Source organism: Gambusia affinis, linkage group LG14, assembly GCF_019740435.1.
Source record: "Gambusia affinis linkage group LG14, SWU_Gaff_1.0, whole genome shotgun sequence".
In the NCBI taxonomy this organism is placed as follows: Eukaryota; Metazoa; Chordata; class Actinopteri; order Cyprinodontiformes; family Poeciliidae; genus Gambusia; species Gambusia affinis.
This window is the reverse complement of record NC_057881.1, coordinates 1-20,425: the sequence shown is the minus strand read 5'-3', so window position 1 is coordinate 20,425 and position 20,425 is coordinate 1. Positions and strand designations below refer to the sequence as shown.

General features: G+C 52.3%; 1 protein-coding gene across 1 annotated transcript; it reads left to right on the top strand.

Moving 5' to 3' along the window:
• The first annotated feature begins 3,375 nt into the window (after positions 1–3,375).
• Positions 3,376–17,513, top strand: LOC122844018 (serine/arginine repetitive matrix protein 2-like). The gene is made up of 20 exons (XM_044139221.1): positions 3,376–3,746; positions 3,840–3,992; positions 4,056–4,288; positions 5,280–5,465; positions 5,589–5,719; positions 6,468–6,707; positions 6,763–7,318; positions 8,187–8,770; positions 9,422–9,571; positions 9,641–10,188; positions 11,087–11,364; positions 11,488–11,678; positions 12,396–12,656; positions 12,704–13,253; positions 14,246–14,457; positions 14,559–14,708; positions 15,479–15,693; positions 15,804–15,990; positions 16,701–16,996; positions 17,108–17,513. Exons 1-20 carry the CDS (start codon positions 3,376–3,378, stop codon positions 17,295–17,297), a joined length of 5,682 nt encoding a protein of 1,893 aa, XP_043995156.1. The 3' UTR covers positions 17,298–17,513.
• The last annotated feature ends 2,912 nt before the right edge of the window (positions 17,514–20,425 follow it).

Here is a 20,425-nt window from a genome sequence, read left to right as displayed (position 1 = left end):
CCACCGGAAGCAAAGCACAGTCTTCACTCAGTGTGCCGTGCAAGCACACCACATTTATCGTCGGAACGTCTACAAGTACCGCAACAACTGTTTTTAACATTTTGAAAACCATGCAGCAAGCTAGACTTGAACCCCAGTCTCAAGGAATCCAAAACACAGACTCTAACCACTGTTCCATACAAGCACAATAAAACAGTTTTCGCCGGAACTTCTACAAGTACCACAACAACCGTCTTTAACATTTTTAAAACAATATCTCAAGACAGCAACCACCAGAATCAAGGTGCAGTCTTCAGCCAGTGTGCCATACAAGGACACAACATTTCATGTCGGAACTTCTACAAGTACCGCAACAACTGTCTTTAACATTTTTAAAACCATGCCTCAAGCTGGCCTTGAACCATCCACCACCAGAAGCGGAGCACAGTCTTCAACCAGTGCACCACACGCGCACTACAACCTGCTTTCGTCGGAACGTCTACAAGTACCGCAACAACTGTCTTTAACACTTTTAAAACCAGGCAGCAAGCTAGACTTGAACCCCAGTCTCAAGGAATCCAAAGCACAGACTCTAACCACTGTGCCATACAAGCACAATACAACATTTTTCATAGGAACTTCTACAAGTACCGCAACAACTGTCTTTAACATTTTTAAAACCATGCCTCAATATGGCCTTGAACAATCCACCGCCAGAAGCAAAGCATGGTCTTCACCCAGTGAGCTAACCGCGTGCACTACAACCTGTTTTTGTCTGAACATCTACAAGTACCACAACTACTGTCTTTAACATTTTTAAAACCATGCCTCAAGCTGGCCTTGAACCATCCACCACCAGAAGCGGCGCACAGTCTTCACCCAGTGCACCACACGCGCACTACAACCTGCTTTCGTCGGAACGTCTACAAGTACCGCAACAACTGTTTTTAACATTTTGAAAACCATGCAGCAAGCTAGACTTGAACCCCAGTCTCAAGGAATCCAAAACACTGACTCTAACCACTGTGCCATACAAGCACAATACAACGTTTTTCATAGGAACTTCTACAAGTACCACAAAAACTGCCTTTAACATTTTTAAAACCATGTCTCAAGCAGGCCTTGAACCACCCACCACCAGAACCAAGGTACAGTCTTCACGCTGTGCACCACACGCGCACTACAACCTGCTTTCGTAGGAACGTCTTCAAGTACCGCAACAACTGTCTTTAACATTTTTAACACCATGCAGCAAGCTAGACTTGAACGCCAGTCTCAAGGAATCCAAAACACAGACTCTAACCACTGTTCCATACAAGCACAATACAACAGTTTTCGCCGGAACTTCTACAAGTACCACAACAACTGTCTTTAACATTTTTAAAACCATGTCTCAAGCTGGCCTTGAACCATCCACCACCAGAAACAAAGCATGGTCTTCACCCAGTGAGCTAACCGCGTGCACTACAACCTCGCCGCAATACATGATTTCTGACTTAGTTGTATTGATTTATGCCCCTGAAGCTGAACCATAAGTATGCAAATGTGTAATGACCAAATCCAGACTGCTTTCATTTTTAACTGTTATTGATGTGTCATCCGCAAACTGAAATATTTTGCTGATGTTGCCTTGTGGTGATTTTATGCCTTGAATGTTTTTATCTTGTTTAATCAAGGCGGCGAGGGGCTCGGCCACCAGGCTGTAGAGCAGGGAGGACAGAGGACACCCCTGTCTGACTGACCTGTATAATCGGAAGTAGTCTGTGAAGTGTGAAGTGACCATTGCATAACGTCGCCCTCTGCTCCCCCCGGTCAGCAGAGGGCGACGTTAACTAAGCTTCTAACCTATCTATCTATTTTGAGGGTTTTGAACCCATATGGTATCTATCTTCTATTGTTGGGGTTTTTGTTTATTATTATTATTATTATTATTATTATTATTGGTGGGACTAATTTTTCATGACTAGCAGCCTTCACTCCCCCCCGCCGATCAGGTGGCGACGTTCACTCCCCCTCCGACCGGGGACAGAGGACGTCGCAGAACGGAGGGAGAAAACGTCGCAGACCGCTAACCGTGGGAGCGGACGTCGCCGTCTGCCGACCGGGGGGAACAGATGTTGCCGCCTGCTGATCGGGCGGAGTGAACTCTCTGCTGACGCCCTCTGCTCCCCCGGTCAGCTGAGGGCGACGTTCACTCCGCCTGGTCAGCAGGTGGCAAGTGAACTTCGCCACCTGATCGGCGGGGGACGACGTACACTCCCCCATCGATCAGGGGCGTTCAATCACCGCCTGCAAACCAGGGGGAGTGGATGTCGCCGCCTGCTGTTCGGGGGGAGTGAACGTCGCTGCATCCCGAACAAGGGGAGTGAACGTCGCCCTCTGCTGACCGGGTGGAGCAGAGGGCGTCAGCAGAGAGTTCACTCCGCCCGGTCAGCAGGTGGCGAGTGAACGTCGCCACCTGAACGGCGGGGGGGAGTGAAGGCTGTTAGTAACGACTCCGTACAATTTGCTGGGTTTAGTTTGGTACCAACTTTTTAAACTACTTTAAAATTACCTGAACCTAATGAATTGATCATTTGGATCAATCGTAATCTGACTAAATTTAAATGACTTTTAATAAAATGCCTTGACAACAACATTGTTGTGAATTAGCTTTATAACTAAGCTTCTAACCTATCTGTATCTATTTTGAGGGTTTTAAATATTTGGTATCTATTTTGAGGGTATTGAACTTTCTTCTATTGTTGGCGTTTTTGTTTATTATTATTATTATTATCATTATTATTGGTGGGCTAATTTTTAGTTTGAAAGTTCAATTTTATATATTGCCAATTCACAACAAATGTCATCTCAAAGCACCTTGAAGTAATTTTAGTTCAATCACTTGGATTCCATAAGCTCAGCTGATTATTAAAGGACAGGTGCAGGTTGTAGGTCAAACCCTTTAACGACTGAGAATGAAATCAGCACTTTTCTAAAATTTCTAAGCAATCGTTGGGCTGCTCTTGGTCCGATCCCTCACCTAGACCCGACCCAAATAGATGCAGGCCTAGGATCACTGGGACACGCAAACCCCTCCACCACGATAAGGTGGCAGCCCACGGAGGGGAAAAAACAAAGGCAGAAACAGTTCCATTCTCTGTCGGGAACTGATCTGCGGAGCTCAGAAACAGTTCCATTCTCTGTCGGGAACTGATCTAGGCAGAGGCCAGAAGGTGGCGCTCGTGTTTCTTACTAAACACGAAGTTTAGTTAGAAACTAAATCTTTTCTAACTAAAAATTTAGTTAGAAACTTAGCTTTTTGTTATCTCAGTTACTTTTCTTTCCACAGGAGCTACACCTGGTCTCCTGTTCTGATTAGCTGAGGTTGCTTCCTGGAGGAGGGCATTGACTGACATGATGCTGCCATCACCCAACAGTACTCTCTCTCCTTTGCAGGCGGCGACGTTCACTCACCCCGGTCAGCAGGCGGCGACGTTCACTCCCCAGGTCAGCAGGCGGCGACGTTCACTCCCCCGGTCAGCAGGCGGCGATGTTCACTCCCCCGGTCAGCAGGCGGCGACGTTCACTCCCCCGGTCAGCAGGCGGCGACAGCAGACGGCGACGTTCACTCCCCCGGTCGGGAGGCAGGGACGTTCACTCCCCCCGATCAGCAGAGGGCGACGTTCGCTCTACCTGGTCAGCAGGCGACGAGTGAATTCAGATGGCATTCACTCGCTGCCTGCCGAACAAGAGGAGTGGATGTCACCACCTGCTGATCGGGGAGAGTGAAGGACGCTGCCCCCCGATGGGGGGAGTGAAGGCCGCCCTCTGCTCCCCGCGGACAGCAGAGGGCGACGTTCACTCCCCCCCGTCGACAGGCTGCGACCTTCACTCCCCCAATCAGCAGGCGACGACATCCACTCCCCCTCCGACCGGGGGAGAGGTCATCGCAGAACTGCAGAACGGAGGGAGAAGACGTCGCCGACCGCTTACCGGGGAGAGTGGACGTCGCCGACTGCCGACCGCGGGGAGTGAACGTCGCAAGGGCGACATTCACTTCGGCAGAAGGCAACGGTCCATCCCCCGGCTGGCAGGCGGCGACACCCGCTCCCCCCGGTCGGCAGACGCGACGTCCGCTCCCCCGGTCAGCAGGCGGCGACGACCGCCCCCCCCCGGTCGGCAGGCAGCGACGACCGCTGCCCCCGGTCGGCAGGCAGCGACGTCCACCGTCCACTCCCCCGGTCGGCAGGCGTCGACGTCCAGGCACAGCACCAGCAGCCACCTGAGGAAAGACAGAGCAGAGACACAACAACAACAACAACAACAGGTACAGGCACTTACCAGCAGCCACCTGAGGAAAGACAGAGCAGAGACACAACAACAGGTCAACTGATCAGGAAAACTTTCCATGCTCATGGAAATGAAAAGGAGAGGGAGAAATGTTAGGTGATGGCAGCATCATGTCAGCCAAAGCCCTCCTCCAGGAAGCAACCACAGCTAATCAGAACAGGAGACCAGATGTAGCTCCTATGGAAAGAAAAATAACTGAGAAAACAAAAGCAGTTGAAATAAATAATGCAGAAAAAAAACAAGAAATGACAAACAACAGCATAAATCACAATAAACCAGTCTGAGCCATGGCAACACTAAAATGATGCAAAAATACATTCTCAAAAATCAATATACAATAAATTCTAACATTTAACAATAAAATTAGAAGACATTTTATATATCTAAAATGAATAAAACAAAATTAATTATGAAGTTTCTAAACAAAATTGTGCATAAAAAAAAGAATGTCTAGATGAGGCCAAAGTACCAGACTGAAGACTTATCCAGTTTTTGGTAGAAAGAAAAGAAGAAGAAAAAAAGATAAACTGATGTTGTTTTGATAAGTGTTTGAAGTTCGGCTATTTCTTCTGTCTGGCGATGGGGGGCGATGAAGGGCAAAATCTGAGAAGAAAAAAACAACAAAAAAAACAGCTGATCCAGGTGGATTCTTGAACGACAACAAGACAGGTGAAGGTTTAAGGTCAAACCCTTAACTCAGACTGAAATTGAGTTAAAAACACGCAAACTTTAACAGCAGCAAAATACCTGCAGCATTTTTTGAGAAAAACTGCTGAACGCGATTGTAGGGTCAGCACAGGGTGACGTTCACTCTGCCTGGTCAGCAGGCGACGAGTGAATTCAGGTGGCATTCACTCGCTGCCTGCCGAACAAGAGGAGTGGATGTCACCACCTGCTGATCGGGGAGAGTGAAGGTCGCTGCCTCCCGACGGGGGGAGTGAAGGCCGCCCTCTGCTCCCCGCGGACAGCAGAGGGCGACGTTCACTCCCCCCGGTCGGCAGGCTGCGACGTTCACTCCCCCGATCAGCAGGCGGCGACATCCACTCCTCCTCCGACCGGGGACAGAGGACGTCGCAGAACTGCAGAACGGAGGGAGAAGACGTCGTCGACCGCAAACCGGGGGAGCGGATGTTGCCGCCTGCTGATCGGGGGGAGTGAACGTCGCCCTCTGCTTTCCCCGGTCAGCAGAGGGCGACGTTCACTCCGCCGGGTCAGCAGGCGGCGAGTGAACTTCGCCACCTGATCTGCGGGGGGCGACGTACACTCCCCCCGATCAGCAGAGGGCGGCATCCACTCCCCCCAGTCGGCAGGCGGCAACGTCCGCTCCCCCCGGTCGGCAGGCGGCAACGTCCGCTCCCCCCGGTCGGCAGGCGGCAACGTCCGCTCCCCCCGGTCGGCAGGCGGCAATGTCCGCTCCCCCCGGTCGGCAGGCGGCGTGTGAACGTCGCCACCTGATCGCCAGCGGGAGTGAACATCCCCACCTATTATTGGTGGGGCTAATTTTTAGTTTGAAAGTTCAATTTTATATATTGCCAATTCACAACAAATGTCATCTCAAAGCACCTTGAAGTAATTTTAGTTCAATCACTTGGATTCCATAAGCTCAGCTGATTATTAAAGGACAGGTGCAGGTTGTAGGTCAAACCCTTTAACGACTGAGAATGAAATCAGCACTTTTCTAAAATTTCTAAGCAATCGTTGGGCTGCTCTTGGTCCGATCCCTCACCTAGACCCGACCCAAATAGATGCATGAAAGCTCCGACAGGCCTAGGATCACTGGGACACGCAAACCCCTCCACCACGATAAGGTGGCAGCCCACGGAGGGGAAAAAACAAAGGCAGAAACAGTTCCATTCTCTGTCGGGAACTGATCTGCGGAGCTCAGAAACAGTTCCATTCTCTGTCGGGAACTGATCTAGGCAGAGGCCAGAAGGTGGCGCTCGTGTTTCTTACTAAACACGAAGTTTAGTTAGAAACTAAATCTTTTCTAACTAAAAATTTAGTTAGAAAATTAGCTTTTTGTTATCTCAGTTACTTTTCTTTCCACAGGAGCTACACCTGGTCTCCTGTTCTGATTAGCTGAGGTTGCTTCCTGGAGGAGGGCATTGACTGACATGATGCTGCCATCACCCAACAGTACTCTCTCTCCTTTGCAGGCGGCGACGTTCACTCACCCCGGTCAGCAGGCGGCGACGTTCACTCCCCCCGGTCAGCAGGCGGCGACGTTCACTCCCCCGGTCAGCAGGCGGCAGGCGGCGTTCACTCCCGGTCAGCAGGCGACGTTCACTCCCCCGGTCAGCAGGCGGCGACAGCAGACGGCGACGTTCACTCCCCCGGTCGGGAGGCAGGGACGTTCACTCCCCCCGATCAGCAGAGGGCGACGTTCGCTCTACCTGGTCAGCAGGCGACGAGTGAATTCAGATGGCATTCACTCGCTGCCTGCCGAACAAGAGGAGTGGATGTCACCACCTGCTGATCGGGGAGAGTGAAGGACGCTGCCCCCCGATGGGGGAGGCCGCCTCTGCTCCCAGCGGACAGCAGAGGCGGCGTTCACTCCCCGTCGACAGGCTGCGACCTTCACTCCCCCAATCAGCAGGGCGACATCCACTCCCCTCCGACCGGGGAGAGGTCATCGCAGAGAACTGCAGAACGGAGGGAGAAGACGTCGCCGACCGCTTACCGGGGAGAGTGGACGTCGCCGACTGCCGACCGCGGGGAGTGAACGTCGCAAGGGCGACATTCACTTCGGCAGAAGGCAACGGTCCCTCCCCCGGCTGGCAGGCGGCGACACCCGCTCCCCCCGGTCGGCAGACGCGACGTCCGCTCCCCCGGTCAGCAGGAGGCGGCCGCCCCCGGTCGGCAGGCAGCGACGACCGCTGCCCCCGGTCGGCAGGCAGCGACGTCCACCGTCCACTCCCCCGGTCGGCAGGCGTCGACGTCCAGGCACAGCACCAGCAGCCACCTGAGGAAAGACAGAGCAGAGACACAACAACAACAACAACAACAGGTACAGGCACTTACCAGCAGCCACCTGAGGAAAGACAGAGCAGAGACACAACAACAGGTCAACTGATCAGGAAAACTTTCCATGCTCATGGAAATGAAAAGGAGAGGGAGAAATGTTAGGTGATGGCAGCATCATGTCAGCCAAAGCCCTCCTCCAGGAAGCAACCACAGCTAATCAGAACAGGAGACCAGATGTAGCTCCTATGGAAAGAAAAATAACTGAGAAAACAAAAGCAGTTGAAATAAATAATGCAGAAAAAAAACAAGAAATGACAAACAACAGCATAAATCACAATAAACCAGTCTGAGCCATGGCAACACTAAAATGATGCAAAAATACATTCTCAAAAATCAATATACAATAAATTCTAACATTTAACAATAAAATTAGAAGACATTTTATATACCTAAAATGAATAAAACAAAATTAATTATGAAGTTTCTAAACAAAATTATGCATAAAAAAAAGAATGTCTAGATGAGGCCAAAGTACCAGCCAGAAGACTTATCCGGTTTTTGGTAGAAAGAAAAGAAGAAGAAAAAAAGATAAACTGATGTTGTTTTGATAAGTGTTTGAAGTTCGGCTATTTCTTCTGTCTGGCGATGGGGGGCGATGAAGGGCAAAATCTGAGAAGAAAAAAAAACACAAAAAAAACAGCTGATCCAGGTGGATTCTTGAACGACAACAAGACAGGTGAAGGTTTAAGGTCAAACCCTTAACTCAGACTGAAATTGAGTTAAAAACACGCAAACTTTAACAGCAGCAAAATACCTGCAGCATTTTTTGAGAAAAACTGCTGAACGCGATTGTAGGGTCAGCACAGGGTGACGTTCACTCTACCTGGTCAGCAGGCGACGAGTGAATTCAGGTGGCATTCACTCGCTGCCTGCCGAACAAGAGGAGTGGATGTCACCACGGTCGCTGCCTCGACGGGGAGGAAGGCGCCTCTGCTCCCCGCGACAGCAGAGGGCGACGTTCACTCTCCCGGTCGGCAGGCTGCACTCCCCGATCAGCAGGCGGCGACATCCACTCCCTCCGACCGGGACAGAGGGCGCAGAACTGCAGAACGGAGGAGAAGGCGTCGCCGACCGCCGCCTCTGCTGTCAGCAGGGCGAGCTCACTCCGCAGCGGCGAGTGAACTTTCGCCACCTGATTCGCGAGCGTCCACTCCCTTCTTGCAGGCGGGCGGGATCCACTCCCCTCAGTCGGCAGCGCGCGTCCGCTCCCCGGTCAGCAGGCGGCGACGCTCCCCGTCGGCAGGCGGTCGCCTCCCGGTCGGCAGGCGGTAACGCTCCCCGGTCGGCAGGCGGCAACGCCCGCCTCCCCGTCGGTCGGCAGGCGTCGGCGTCCCAGGCGGTAACGCGCACCAGCAGCCGTCGGCAGACGGGGTGTGAACGTCGCCACCTGATCGCCAGCGGGAGTGAACGTCGCCACCTGATCGCCAGCGGGAGTGTACATCCCCACCTATTATTGGTGGGGCTTTTTAGTTTGAAAGTTCAATTCAATTTATATTGCCAATTCACAACAAATGTCATCTCAAAGCACCTTGAAGTAATTTTAGTTCAATCACTTGGATTCCATAAGCTCAGCTGATTATTAAAGGACAGGTGCAGGTTGTAGGTCAAACCCTTTAACTGACTGAGAATGAAATCAGCACTTTTCAAAAACAGCATAAATCACAATGCTCTTGGTCTGATCCTCACCTAGACCGACCCAAATAGATGCATGAAAGTCCGACAGGCCTAGGATCACTGGGACAAAAACCCCTCCACCACGATAAGGTGGCAGCCCACGGAGGGGAAAAATAAAGGCAGAAACAGTTCCATTCTCTGTCGGGAACTGATCTGGAGCAAAACAGTTCCATTCTCTGTCGAACTGATCTAGGCAGAGGCCAGAAGTGTCTAGATACCAAAACAGAGTTTAGTTAGAAAATCTTTTCTAACTAAAAAATTTAGTTAGAAAACTTTTTGTTATCTCAGATACTTTTCTTTCCACAGGAGCTACACCTGGTCTCCTGTTCTGATTAGCTGAGGTTGCTTCCTGGAGGAGGCATTGAGACATGATGCTGCCATCACCCAACAGTACTCTCTCTCTCCTTTGCAGGCGGCGATTCTCACCGTCAGCAGGCGGCGCACGCTCACCCCGTCAGCAGGCGGCGTTCACTCCCAGTCAGCAGGCGGCGACAGCACTTTAACGCAGCCTCCCCCGGTGCAGGGAGGCTGCCACGCGATTGTCCCGATCAGCACAGGGGGCGTTCGCTCTACCTGGTCAGCAGGCGACGAGTGAATTCAGATGGCATTCACTCGCTGCCTGCCGAACAAGAGGAGTGGATGTCACCACCTGCTGATCGGGAAGAGTGAAGGACGCTGCCTCCCGACGGGGGGAGTGAAGGCCGCCCTCTGCTCCCCGCGGACAGCAGAGGGCGACGTTCACTCTCCCCGGTCGGCAGGCTGCGACCTTCACTCCCCCAATCAGCAAGCGGCGACATCCACTCCCCCTCCGACCGGGGGAGAGGTCATCGCAGAACTGCAGAACGGAGGGAGAAGACGTCGCCGACCGCTTACCGGGGAGAGTGGACGTCGCCGACTGCCGACCGCGGGGAGTGAACGTCGCAAGGGCGACATTCACTTCGGCAGAAGGCAACGGTCCCTCCCCCGGCTTGCAGGCGGCGACACCCGCTCCCCCCGGTCGGCAGACGCGACGTCCGCTCCCCCGGTCAGCAGGCGGGCCGCCCGCCGTCGGCAGGCGGCGACGCCGCTGCCCCGGTCGGCAGGCAGCGTCCACCTCCCACTCCCAGCGGAGGCCGCCAGGCACAGCACCAGCAGCCACCTGAGGAAAGACAGAGCACACAACAACAACAACAACAACAGGTACAGGCACTTACCAGCAGCCACCTGAGGAAAGACAGAGCAGAGACACAACAACAGGTCAACTGATCAGGAAAACTTTCCATGCTCATGGAAATGAAAAGGAGAGGGAGAAATGTTAGGTGATGGCAGCATCATGTCAGCCAAAGCCCTCCTCCAGGAAGCAACCACAGCTAATCAAACAGGAGACCAGATGTAGCTCCTATGGAAAGAAAATAACTGAGAAAACAAAAGCAGTTGAAATAAATAATGCAGAAAAAAAACAAGAAATGACAAACAACAGCATAAATCACAATAAACCAGTCTGAGCCATGGCAACACTAAAATGATGCAAAAATACATTCTCAAAAATCAATATACAATAAATTCTAACATTTAACAATAAAATTAGAAGACATTTTATATACCTAAAATGAATAAAACAAAATTAATTATGAAGTTTCTAAACAAAATTATGCATAAAAAAAAGAATGTCTAGATGAGGCCAAAGTACCAGCCAGAAGACTTATCCGGTTTTTGGTAGAAAGAAAAGAAGAAGAAAAAAAGATAAACTGATGTTGTTTTGATAAGTGTTTGAAGTTCGGCTATTTCTTCTGTCTGGCGATGGGGGGCGATGAAGGGCAAAATCTGAGAAGAAAAAAAAACACAAAAAAAACAGCTGATCCAGGTGGATTCTTGAACGACAACAAGACAGGTGAAGGTTTAAGGTCAAACCCTTAACTCAGACTGAAATTGAGTTAAAAACACGCAAACTTTAACAGCAGCAAAATACCTGCAGCATTTTTTGAGAAAAACTGCTGAACGCGATTGTAGGGTCAGCACAGGGTGACGTTCACTCTGCCTGGTCAGCAGGCGACGAGTGAATTCAGGTGGCATTCACTCGCTGCCTGCCGAACAAGAGGAGTGGATGTCACCACCTGCTGATCGGGGAGAGTGAAGGACGCTGCCTCCCGACGGGGGGAGTGAAGGCCGCCCTCTGCTCCCCGCGGACAGCAGAGGGCGACGTTCACTCCCCCCGGTCGGCAGGCTGCGACGTTCACTCCCCCGATCAGCAGGCGGCGACATCCACTCCCCCTCCGACCGGGGACAGAGGACGTCGCAGAACTGCAGAACGGAGGGAGAAGACGTCGTCGACCGCAAACCGGGGGAGCGGATGTTGCCGCCTGCTGATCGGGGGGAGTGAACGTCGCCCTCTGCTTTCCCCGGTCAGCAGAGGGCGACGTTCACTCCGCCGGGTCAGCAGGCGGCGAGTGAACTTCGCCACCTGATCTGCGGGGGGCGACGTACACTCCCCCCGATCAGCAGAGGGCGGCATCCACTCCCCCCAGTCGGCAGGCGGCAACGTCCGCTCCCCCCGGTCGGCAGGCGGCAACGTCCGCTCCCCCCGGTCGGCAGGCGGCAACGTCCGCTCCCCCCGGTCGGCAGGCGGCAACGTCCGCTCCCCCCGGTCGGCAGGCGGCAACGTCCGCTCCCCCCGGTCGGCAGGCGGCAATGTCCGCTCCCCCCGGTCGGCAGGCGGCGTGTGAACGTCGCCACCTGATCGCCAGCGGGAGTGAACATCCCCACCTATTATTGGTGGGGCTAATTTTTAGTTTGAAAGTTCAATTTTATATATTGCCAATTCACAACAAATGTCATCTCAAAGCACCTTGAAGTAATTTTAGTTCAATCACTTGGATTCCATAAGCTCAGCTGATTATTAAAGGACAGGTGCAGGTTGTAGGTCAAACCCTTTAACGACTGAGAATGAAATCAGCACTTTTCTAAAATTTCTAAGCAATCGTTGGGCTGCTCTTGGTCCGATCCCTCACCTAGACCCGACCCAAATAGATGCATGAAAGCTCCGACAGGCCTAGGATCACTGGGACACGCAAACCCCTCCACCACGATAAGGTGGCAGCCCACGGAGGGGAAAAAACAAAGGCAGAAACAGTTCCAGAAACAGTTCCATTCTCTGTCGGGAACTGATCTAGGCAGAGGCCAGAAGGTGGCGCTCGTGTTTCTTACTAAACACGAAGTTTAGTTAGAAACTAAATCTTTTCTAACTAAAAATTTAGTTAGAAACTTAGCTTTTTGTTATCTCAGTTACTTTTCTTTCCACAGGAGCTACACCTGGTCTCCTGTTCTGATTAGCTGAGGTTGCTTCCTGGAGGAGGGCATTGACTGACATGATGCTGCCATCACCCAACAGTACTCTCTCTCCTTTGCAGGCGGTGACGTTCACTCACCCCGGTCAGCAGGCGGCGACAGCAGACGGCGATGTTCACTCCCCCTGGTCAGCAGGCGGCGACGTTCACTCCCCCGGTCAGCAGGCGGCGACGTTCACTCCCCCGGTCAGCAGGCGGCGACGTTCACTCCCCCGGTCAGCAGGCGGCGACAGGAGGCAGCGCGTTCACTCCCCCGGTCGGGAGGCAGGGACGTTCACTCCCCCCGATCAGCAGAGGGCGACGTTCGCTCTACCTGGTCAGCAGGCGACGAGTGAATTCAGATGGCATTCACTCGCTGCCTGCCGAACAAGAGGAGTGGATGTCACCACCTGCTGATCGGGAAGAGTGAAGGACGCTGCCTCCCGACGGGGGGAGTGAAGGCCGCCCTCTGCTCCCCGCGGACAGCAGAGGGCGACGTTCACTCTCCCCGGTCGGCAGGCTGCGACCTTCACTCCCCCAATCAGCAAGCGGCGACATCCACTCCCCCTCCGACCGGGGGAGAGGTCATCGCAGAACTGCAGAACGGAGGGAGAAGGAGTGGACGTCGCCGACTGCCGACCGCGGGGAGTGAACGTCGCAAGGGCGACATTCACTTCGGCAGAAGGCAACGGTCCCTCCCCCGGCTGGCAGGCGGCGACACCCGCTCCCCCCGGTCGGCAGACGCGACGTCCGCTCCCCCGGTCAGCAGGCGGCGACGACCGCCCCCCCCCCGGTCGGCAGGCAGCGACGACCGCTGCCCCCGGTCGGCAGGCAGCGACGTCCACCGTCCACTCCCCCGGTCGGCAGGCGTCGACGTCCAGGCACAGCACCAGCAGCCACCTGAGGAAAGACAGAGCAGAGACACAACAACAACAACAACAGGTACAGGCACTTACCAGCAGCCACCTGAGGAAAGACAGAGCAGAGACACAACAACAGGTCAACTGATCAGGAAAACTTTCCATGCTCATGGAAATGAAAAGGAGAGGGAGAAATGTTAGGTGATGGCAGCATCATGTCAGCCAAAGCCCTCCTCCAGGAAGCAACCACAGCTAATCAGAACAGGAGACCAGATGTAGCTCCTATGGAAAGAAAAATAACTGAGAAAACAAAAGCAGTTGAAATAAATAATGCAGAAAAAAAACAAGAAATGACAAACAACAGCATAAATCACAATAAACCAGTCTGAGCCATGGCAACACTAAAATGATGCAAAAATACATTCTCAAAAATCAATATACAATAAATTCTAACATTTAACAATAAAATTAGAAGACATTTTATATACCTAAAATGAATAAAACAAAATTAATTATGAAGTTTCTAAACAAAATTATGCATAAAAAAAAGAATGTCTAGATGAGGCCAAAGTACCAGCCAGAAGACTTATCCGGTTTTTGGTAGAAAGAAAAGAAGAAGAAAAAAAGATAAACTGATGTTGTTTTGATAAGTGTTTGAAGTTCGGCTATTTCTTCTGTCTGGCGATGGGGGGCGATGAAGGGCAAAATCTGAGAAGAAAAAAAAACACAAAAAAAACAGCTGATCCAGGTGGATTCTTGAACGACAACAAGACAGGTGAAGGTTTAAGGTCAAACCCTTAACTCAGACTGAAATTGAGTTAAAAACACGCAAACTTTAACAGCAGCAAAATACCTGCAGCATTTTTTGAGAAAAACTGCTGAACGCGATTGTAGGGTCAGCACAGGGTGACGTTCACTCTACCTGGTCAGCAGGCGACGAGTGAATTCAGGTGGCATTCACTCGCTGCCTGCCGAACAAGAGGAGTGGATGTCACCACCTGCTGATCGGGGAGAGTGAAGGACGCTGCCTCCCGACGGGGGGAGTGAAGGCCGCCCTCTGCTCCCCGCGGACAGCAGAGGGCGACGTTCACTCCCCCCGGTCGGCAGGCTGCGACGTTCACTCCCCCGATCAGCAGGCGGCGACATCCACTCCCCCTCCGACCGGGGACAGAGGACGTCGCAGAACTGCAGAACGGAGGGAGAAGACGTCGTCGACCGCAAACCGGGGGAGCGGATGTTGCCGCCTGCTGATCGGGGGGAGTGAACGTCGCCCTCTGCTTTCCCCGGTCAGCAGAGGGCGACGTTCACTCCGCCCGGGTCAGCAGGCGGCGAGTGAACTTCGCCACCTGATCTGCGGGGGGCGACGTACACTCCCCCCGATCAGCAGAGGGCGGCATCCACTCCCCCCAGTCGGCAGGCGGCAACGTCCGCTCCCCCCGGTCGGCAGGCGGCAACGTCCGCTCCCCCCGGTCGGCAGGCGGCGTGTGAACGTCGCCACCTGATCGCCAGCGGGAGTGAACATCCCCACCTATTATTGGTGGGGCTAATTTTTAGTTTGAAAGTTCAATTTTATATATTGCCAATTCACAACAAATGTCATCTCAAAGCACCTTGAAGTAATTTTAGTTCAATCACTTGGATTCCATAAGCTCAGCTGATTATTAAAGGACAGGTGCAGGTTGTAGGTCAAACCCTTTAACGACTGAGAATGAAATCAGCACTTTTCTAAAATTTCTAAGCAATCGTTGGGCTGCTCTTGGTCCGATCCCTCACCTAGGACCCGTTTGCCCCAGCAGACCCGACCCAAATAGATGCATGAAAGCTCCGACAGGCCTAGGATCACTGGGACACGCAAACCCCTCCACCACGATAAGGTGGCAGCCCACGGAGGGGAAAAAACAAAGGCAGAAACAGTTCCATTCTCTGTCGGGAACTGATCTAGGCAGAGGCCAGAAGGTGGCGCTCGTGTTTCTTACTAAACACGAAGTTTAGTTAGAAACTAAATCTTTTCTAACTAAAAATTTAGTTAGAAACTTAGCTTTTTGTTATCTCAGTTACTTTTCTTTCCACAGGAGCTACACCTGGTCTCCTGTTCTGATTAGCTGAGGTTGCTTCCTGGAGGAGGGCATTGACTGACATGATGCTGCCATCACCCAACAGTTTAACTCAGACTTGAGTTAAAACCCCGGTCAGCAACTTTAACAGCAGCATACCTGCAGCATTTTTGCAGAAAAACTGCTGAGGCGATTGTAGATCAGCACAGGGGACGTTCACTCTCCCGGGTCAGCAGGCGACGAGTGAATTCAGATGGCATTCACTCGCTGCCTGCCGAACAAGAAGAGTGGATGTCACCACCTGCTGATCGGGGAGAGTGAAGGACGCTGCCCCCCGATGGGGGGAGTGAAGGCCGCCCTCTGCTCCCCGCGGACAGCAGAGGCGGCGTTCACTCCCCGGTCGGCAGGCTGCGACCTTCACTCCCCAATCAGCAGGCGGCGACATCCACTCCCTCCGACCGGGGAGAGGTCATCGCAGAACTGCAGAACGGAGGGAGAAGACGCCGCGACCGCCACCGGGAGGCGGATGTTGCCGCCTGCTGATCGGGTGAAGCGCGCCCTCTGCTTTCCCCGGTCAGCAGAGGCGGCGTTCACCGCCCGGGTCAGCAGGCGACAGTGAACCCGCCACCTGATCTGCGGGCGGCGACGTACCTCCCCGATCAGCAGACAGGCGGCATCCACTCCCCAACAGTCGGCAGGCAGGCGACGTCCAGCTCCCGGGTCGGCAGGCAGAGACACAGGTCCGCTCCCCGGTCGGCAGGCGAGGTGATGACGCCAGCCACCTCCAGGAAGCAACCACCTGGTCAGCAACCAATTAGCCCCACCTATTATTGGTGGGGCTAATTTTTAGTTTGAAAGTTCAATTTTATATATTGCCAATTCACAACAAATGTCATCTCAAAGCACCTTGAAGTAATTTTAGTTCAATCACTTGGATTCCATAAGCTCAGCTGATTATTAAAGGACAGGTGCAGGTTGTAGGTCAAACCCTTTAACGACTGAGAATGAAATCAGCACTTTTCTAAAATTTCTAAGCAATCGTTGGGCTGCTCTTGGTCCGATCCCTCACCTAGGACCCGTTTGCCCCAGCAGACCCGACCCAAATAGATGCATGAAAGCTCCGACAGGCCTAGGATCACTGGGACACGCAAACCCCTCCACCACGATAAGGTGGCAGCCCACGGAGGGGAAAAAACAAAGGCAGAAACAGTTCCATTCTCTGTCGGGAACTGATCTAGGCAGAGGCCAGAAGGTGGCGCTCGTGTTTCTTACTAAACACGAAGTTTAGTTAGAAACTAAATCTTTTCTAACTAAAAATTTAGTTAGAAACTTAGCTTTTTGTTATCTCAGTTACTTTTCTTTCCACAGGAGCTACACCTGGTCTCCTGTTCTGATTAGCTGAGGTTGCTTCCTGGAGGAGGGCATTGACTGACATGATGCTGCCATCACCCAACAGTACTCTCTCTCCTTTGCAGGCGGCGACGTTAACTCACCCCGGTCAGCAGGCGGCACCGTTCACTCCCCCGGTCAGCAGGCGGCGACGTTCACTCCCCCGGTCAGCAGGCGGCGACGTTCACTCCCCCGGTCAGCAGGCGGCGACGTTCACTCCCCCGGTCAGCAGGCGGCGACGTCACTCCCCCGGTCAGCAGGCGGCGACAGCAGACGGCGACGTTCACTCCCCCGGTCGGGAGGCAGGGACGTTCACTCCCCCCGATCAGCAGAGGGCGACGTTCGCTCTACCTGGTCAGCAGGCGACGAGTGAATTCAGATGGCATTCACTCGCTGCCTGCCGAACAAGAGGAGTGGATGTCACCACCTGCTGATCGGGAAGAGTGAAGGACGCTGCCTCGGCGATGAAACCGCCTCTGCTCCCCGCGGACAGCAGAGGGCGACGTTCACTCTCCCCGGTCGGCAGGCTGCGACCTTCACTCCCCCAATCAGCAAGCGGCGACATCCACTCCCCCTCCGACCGGGGGAGAGGTCATCGCAGAACTGCAGAACGGAGGGAGAAGACGTCGCCGACCGCTTACCGGGGAGAGTGGACGTCGCCGACTGCCGACCGCGGGGAGTGAACGTCGCAAGGGCGACATTCACTTCGGCAGAAGGCAACGGTCCCTCCCCCGGCTTGCAGGCGGCGACACCCGCTCCCCCCGGTCGGCAGACGCGACGTCCGCTCCCCCGGTCAGCAGGAGGCGACGACCGCCCCCCCCCGGTCGGCAGGCAGCGACGACCGCTGCCCCCGGTCGGCAGGCAGCGACGTCCACCGTCCACTCCCCCGGTCGGCAGGCGTCGACGTCCAGGCACAGCACCAGCAGCCACCTGAGGAAAGACAGAGCAGAGACACAACAACAACAACAACAGGTACAGGCACTTACCAGCAGCCACCTGAGGAAAGACAGAGCAGAGACACAACAACAGGTCAACTGATCAGGAAAACTTTCCATGCTCATGGAAATGAAAAGGAGAGGGAGAAATGTTAGGTGATGGCAGCATCATGTCAGCCAAAGCCCTCCTCCAGGAAGCAACCACAGCTAATCAGAACAGGAGACCAGATGTAGCTCCTATGGAAAGAAAAATAACTGAGAAAACAAAAGCAGTTGAAATAAATAATACAATAAATTCTAACATTTAACAATAAAATTAGAAGACATTTTATATACCTAAAATGAATAAAACAAAATTAATTATGAAGTTTCTAAACAAAATTATGCATAAAAAAAAGAATGTCTAGATGAGGCCAAAGTACCAGCCAGAAGACTTATCCGGTTTTTGGTAGAAAGAAAAGAAGAAGAAAAAAAGATAAACTGATGTTGTTTTGATAAGTGTTTGAAGTTCGGCTATTTCTTCTGTCTGGCGATGGGGGGCGATGATGGGCAAAATCTGAGAAGAAAAAAAAACACAAAAACTTAGCTGATCTCAGTTAGTGTTCTGATTCTTGAGCATTGACTGACATGAACAAGACAGGTGAAGGTTTAAGAGTCAAACCCTTAACTCAGACTGAAATTGAGTTAAAAACACGCAAACTTTAACAGCAGCAAAATACCTGCAGCATTTTTTGAGAAAAACTGCTGAACGCGTGAGGATCAGCACAGGGTGACGTTCACTCTACCTGGTCAGCAGGCGACGAGTGAATTCAGGTGGCATTCACTCGCTGCCTGCCGAACAAGAGGAGTGGATGTCACCACCTGCTGATCGGGGAGAGTGAAGGACGCTGCCTCCCGACGGAAGGCCGCCTCTGCTCCCAGCGGACAGCAGAGGCGGCGTTCACTCCCCGGTCGGCAGGCTGCGACCTTCACTCCCCAATCAGCAAGCGGCGACATCCACTCCCTCCGACCGGGGAGAGGTCATCGAGAACTGCAGGCCGCTGCCGCCTGCTGATCGGGAGTGAGCGTCCGCCCTCTGCCCGGTCGGCAGCAGAGGCGGCGTTCACTCCGCCGGGTCAGCAGGCGGCAGCTTCGCCACCTGATCTGCAGGCGACAGATCAGCAGAGGCGGCATCAACAACAACAAACAGGCACTCCCCAGCAGCCACCTGAGGAAAGACAGAGCAGAGACACAACAACAGGTCAACTGATCAGGAATACTTTCCATGCTCATGGAAATGAAAAGGAGAGGAGAAATGTTAGGTGATGGCAGCATCAGGCGGGCCAAAGCCCTCCTGCCACCTGATCGCAACCACCTGGTGAACAATTAGCCCCACCTATTATTGGTGGGGCTAATTTTTAGTTTGAAAGTTCAATTTTATATATTGCCAATTCACAACAAATGTCATCTCAAAGCACCTTGAAGTAATTTTAGTTCAATCACTTGGATTCCATAAGCTCAGCTGATTATTAAAGGACAGGTGCAGGTTGTAGGTCAAACCCTTTAACGACTGAGAATGAAATCAGCACTTTTCTAAAATTTCTAAGCAATCGTTGGGCTGCTCTTGGTCCGATCCCTCACCTAGACCCGACCCAAATAGATGCATGAAAGCTCCGACAGGCCTAGGATCACTGGGACACGCAAACCCCTCCACCACGATAAGGTGGCAGCCCACGGAGGGGAAAAAACAAAGGCAGAAACAGTTCCATTCTCTGTCGGGAACTGATCTAGGCAGAGGCCAGAAGGTGGCGCTCGTGTTTCTTACTAAACATGAAGTTTAGTTAGAAACTAAATCTTTTCTAACTAAAAATTTAGTTAGAAACTTAGCTTTTTGTTATCTCAGTTACTTTTCTTTCCACAGGAGCTACACCTGGTCTCCTGTTCTGATTAGGAGACCAGGGCCTTTTCTGTCGGATGATGGGGATCCGATGAAGGGCGAAATCTGAGACGAAAAACTAGATCCAGGAGAATTCCTGAAGGACAACAAGACAGGCGCAAGTTTAAGGTCAAACCCATACTCTGAAGTCATCACTTTTCAAATACTCAAAATACCTGCAGCATTTCTTGAAGAAGACATCTGAGCTCGATGGCAGGGTCACTGAGGTCATCCATCAGCGGTGGGGGCAATGAAGGCCTTTTCCATCGGGAGCAGTCGGGGAGTGGGTGGGTGACTTGAGGACTTTTCTCCCCCATCAGTCGCTGGGGTTTTTGTTGTCACTGCATTAGTTATTACGCCTTTACCTGTCGGCCGGGTTCGTTTTCGCACAAACCCGACCCAACTGTATGTGAAAATAAACACCGAACACACCACCCGCAACAGCTCTTACACTGAGACGTCTTCTGGACCCGCCATTGGAACAGTTCTTTGACTTAACCAACCGTTGATGGATTGGACGGGGTCCGCCAGGCACCTTGTAGCGATTCCTCAACTTGATTGAAGGGAATCCTCAGCTTGATTGAAGGGAATCCTCAGCTTGATTGTAGTACATCCATAGTCGATCAGCTGCTAGCTCCAGATGGCATTATATCTCCTCAGATGTTTTAGGGACGCCAGCAACCACACAAACCGCCGCTGAGAGGCCATGGTCGGATCTCTCCTTGTGTGCTGCTCTGTTTAGACACAAAAATTGACTTCACTGATGTCTTTGGTGGAAAAAGACAAAAATTTAGAATAAGGTTTTTGAAAAATAACTTACTGAATAATAGAATAATGAATAACAATGAATAGAATAATGGCAGCAAACCAGCAAAATGCAAAGAACTTTGCACGGTTTTCCCCTCAAACTAACCGACTGAGTTGAGTAATCCTGTTGGATGCAAGTAATGTTAGCTAAGAG

Excerpts from the sequence above, each read along its gene's own strand:
- LOC122844018 (XM_044139221.1), top strand. The coding sequence starts at position 3,376 with ATGATGCTGCCATCACCCAACAGTACTCTCTCTCCTTTGCAGGCGGCG. Across the intron at positions 5,466-5,588 it reads CCGCCTGCTGATCGGGGGGA|CAGAGGGCGGCATCCACTCC; the intron begins GTGAACGTCGCC and ends CCCCCCGATCAG. Across the intron at positions 15,694-15,803 it reads CTCCCTCCGACCGGGGAGAG|CAGAGGCGGCGTTCACCGCC; the intron begins GTCATCGCAGAA and ends TTCCCCGGTCAG.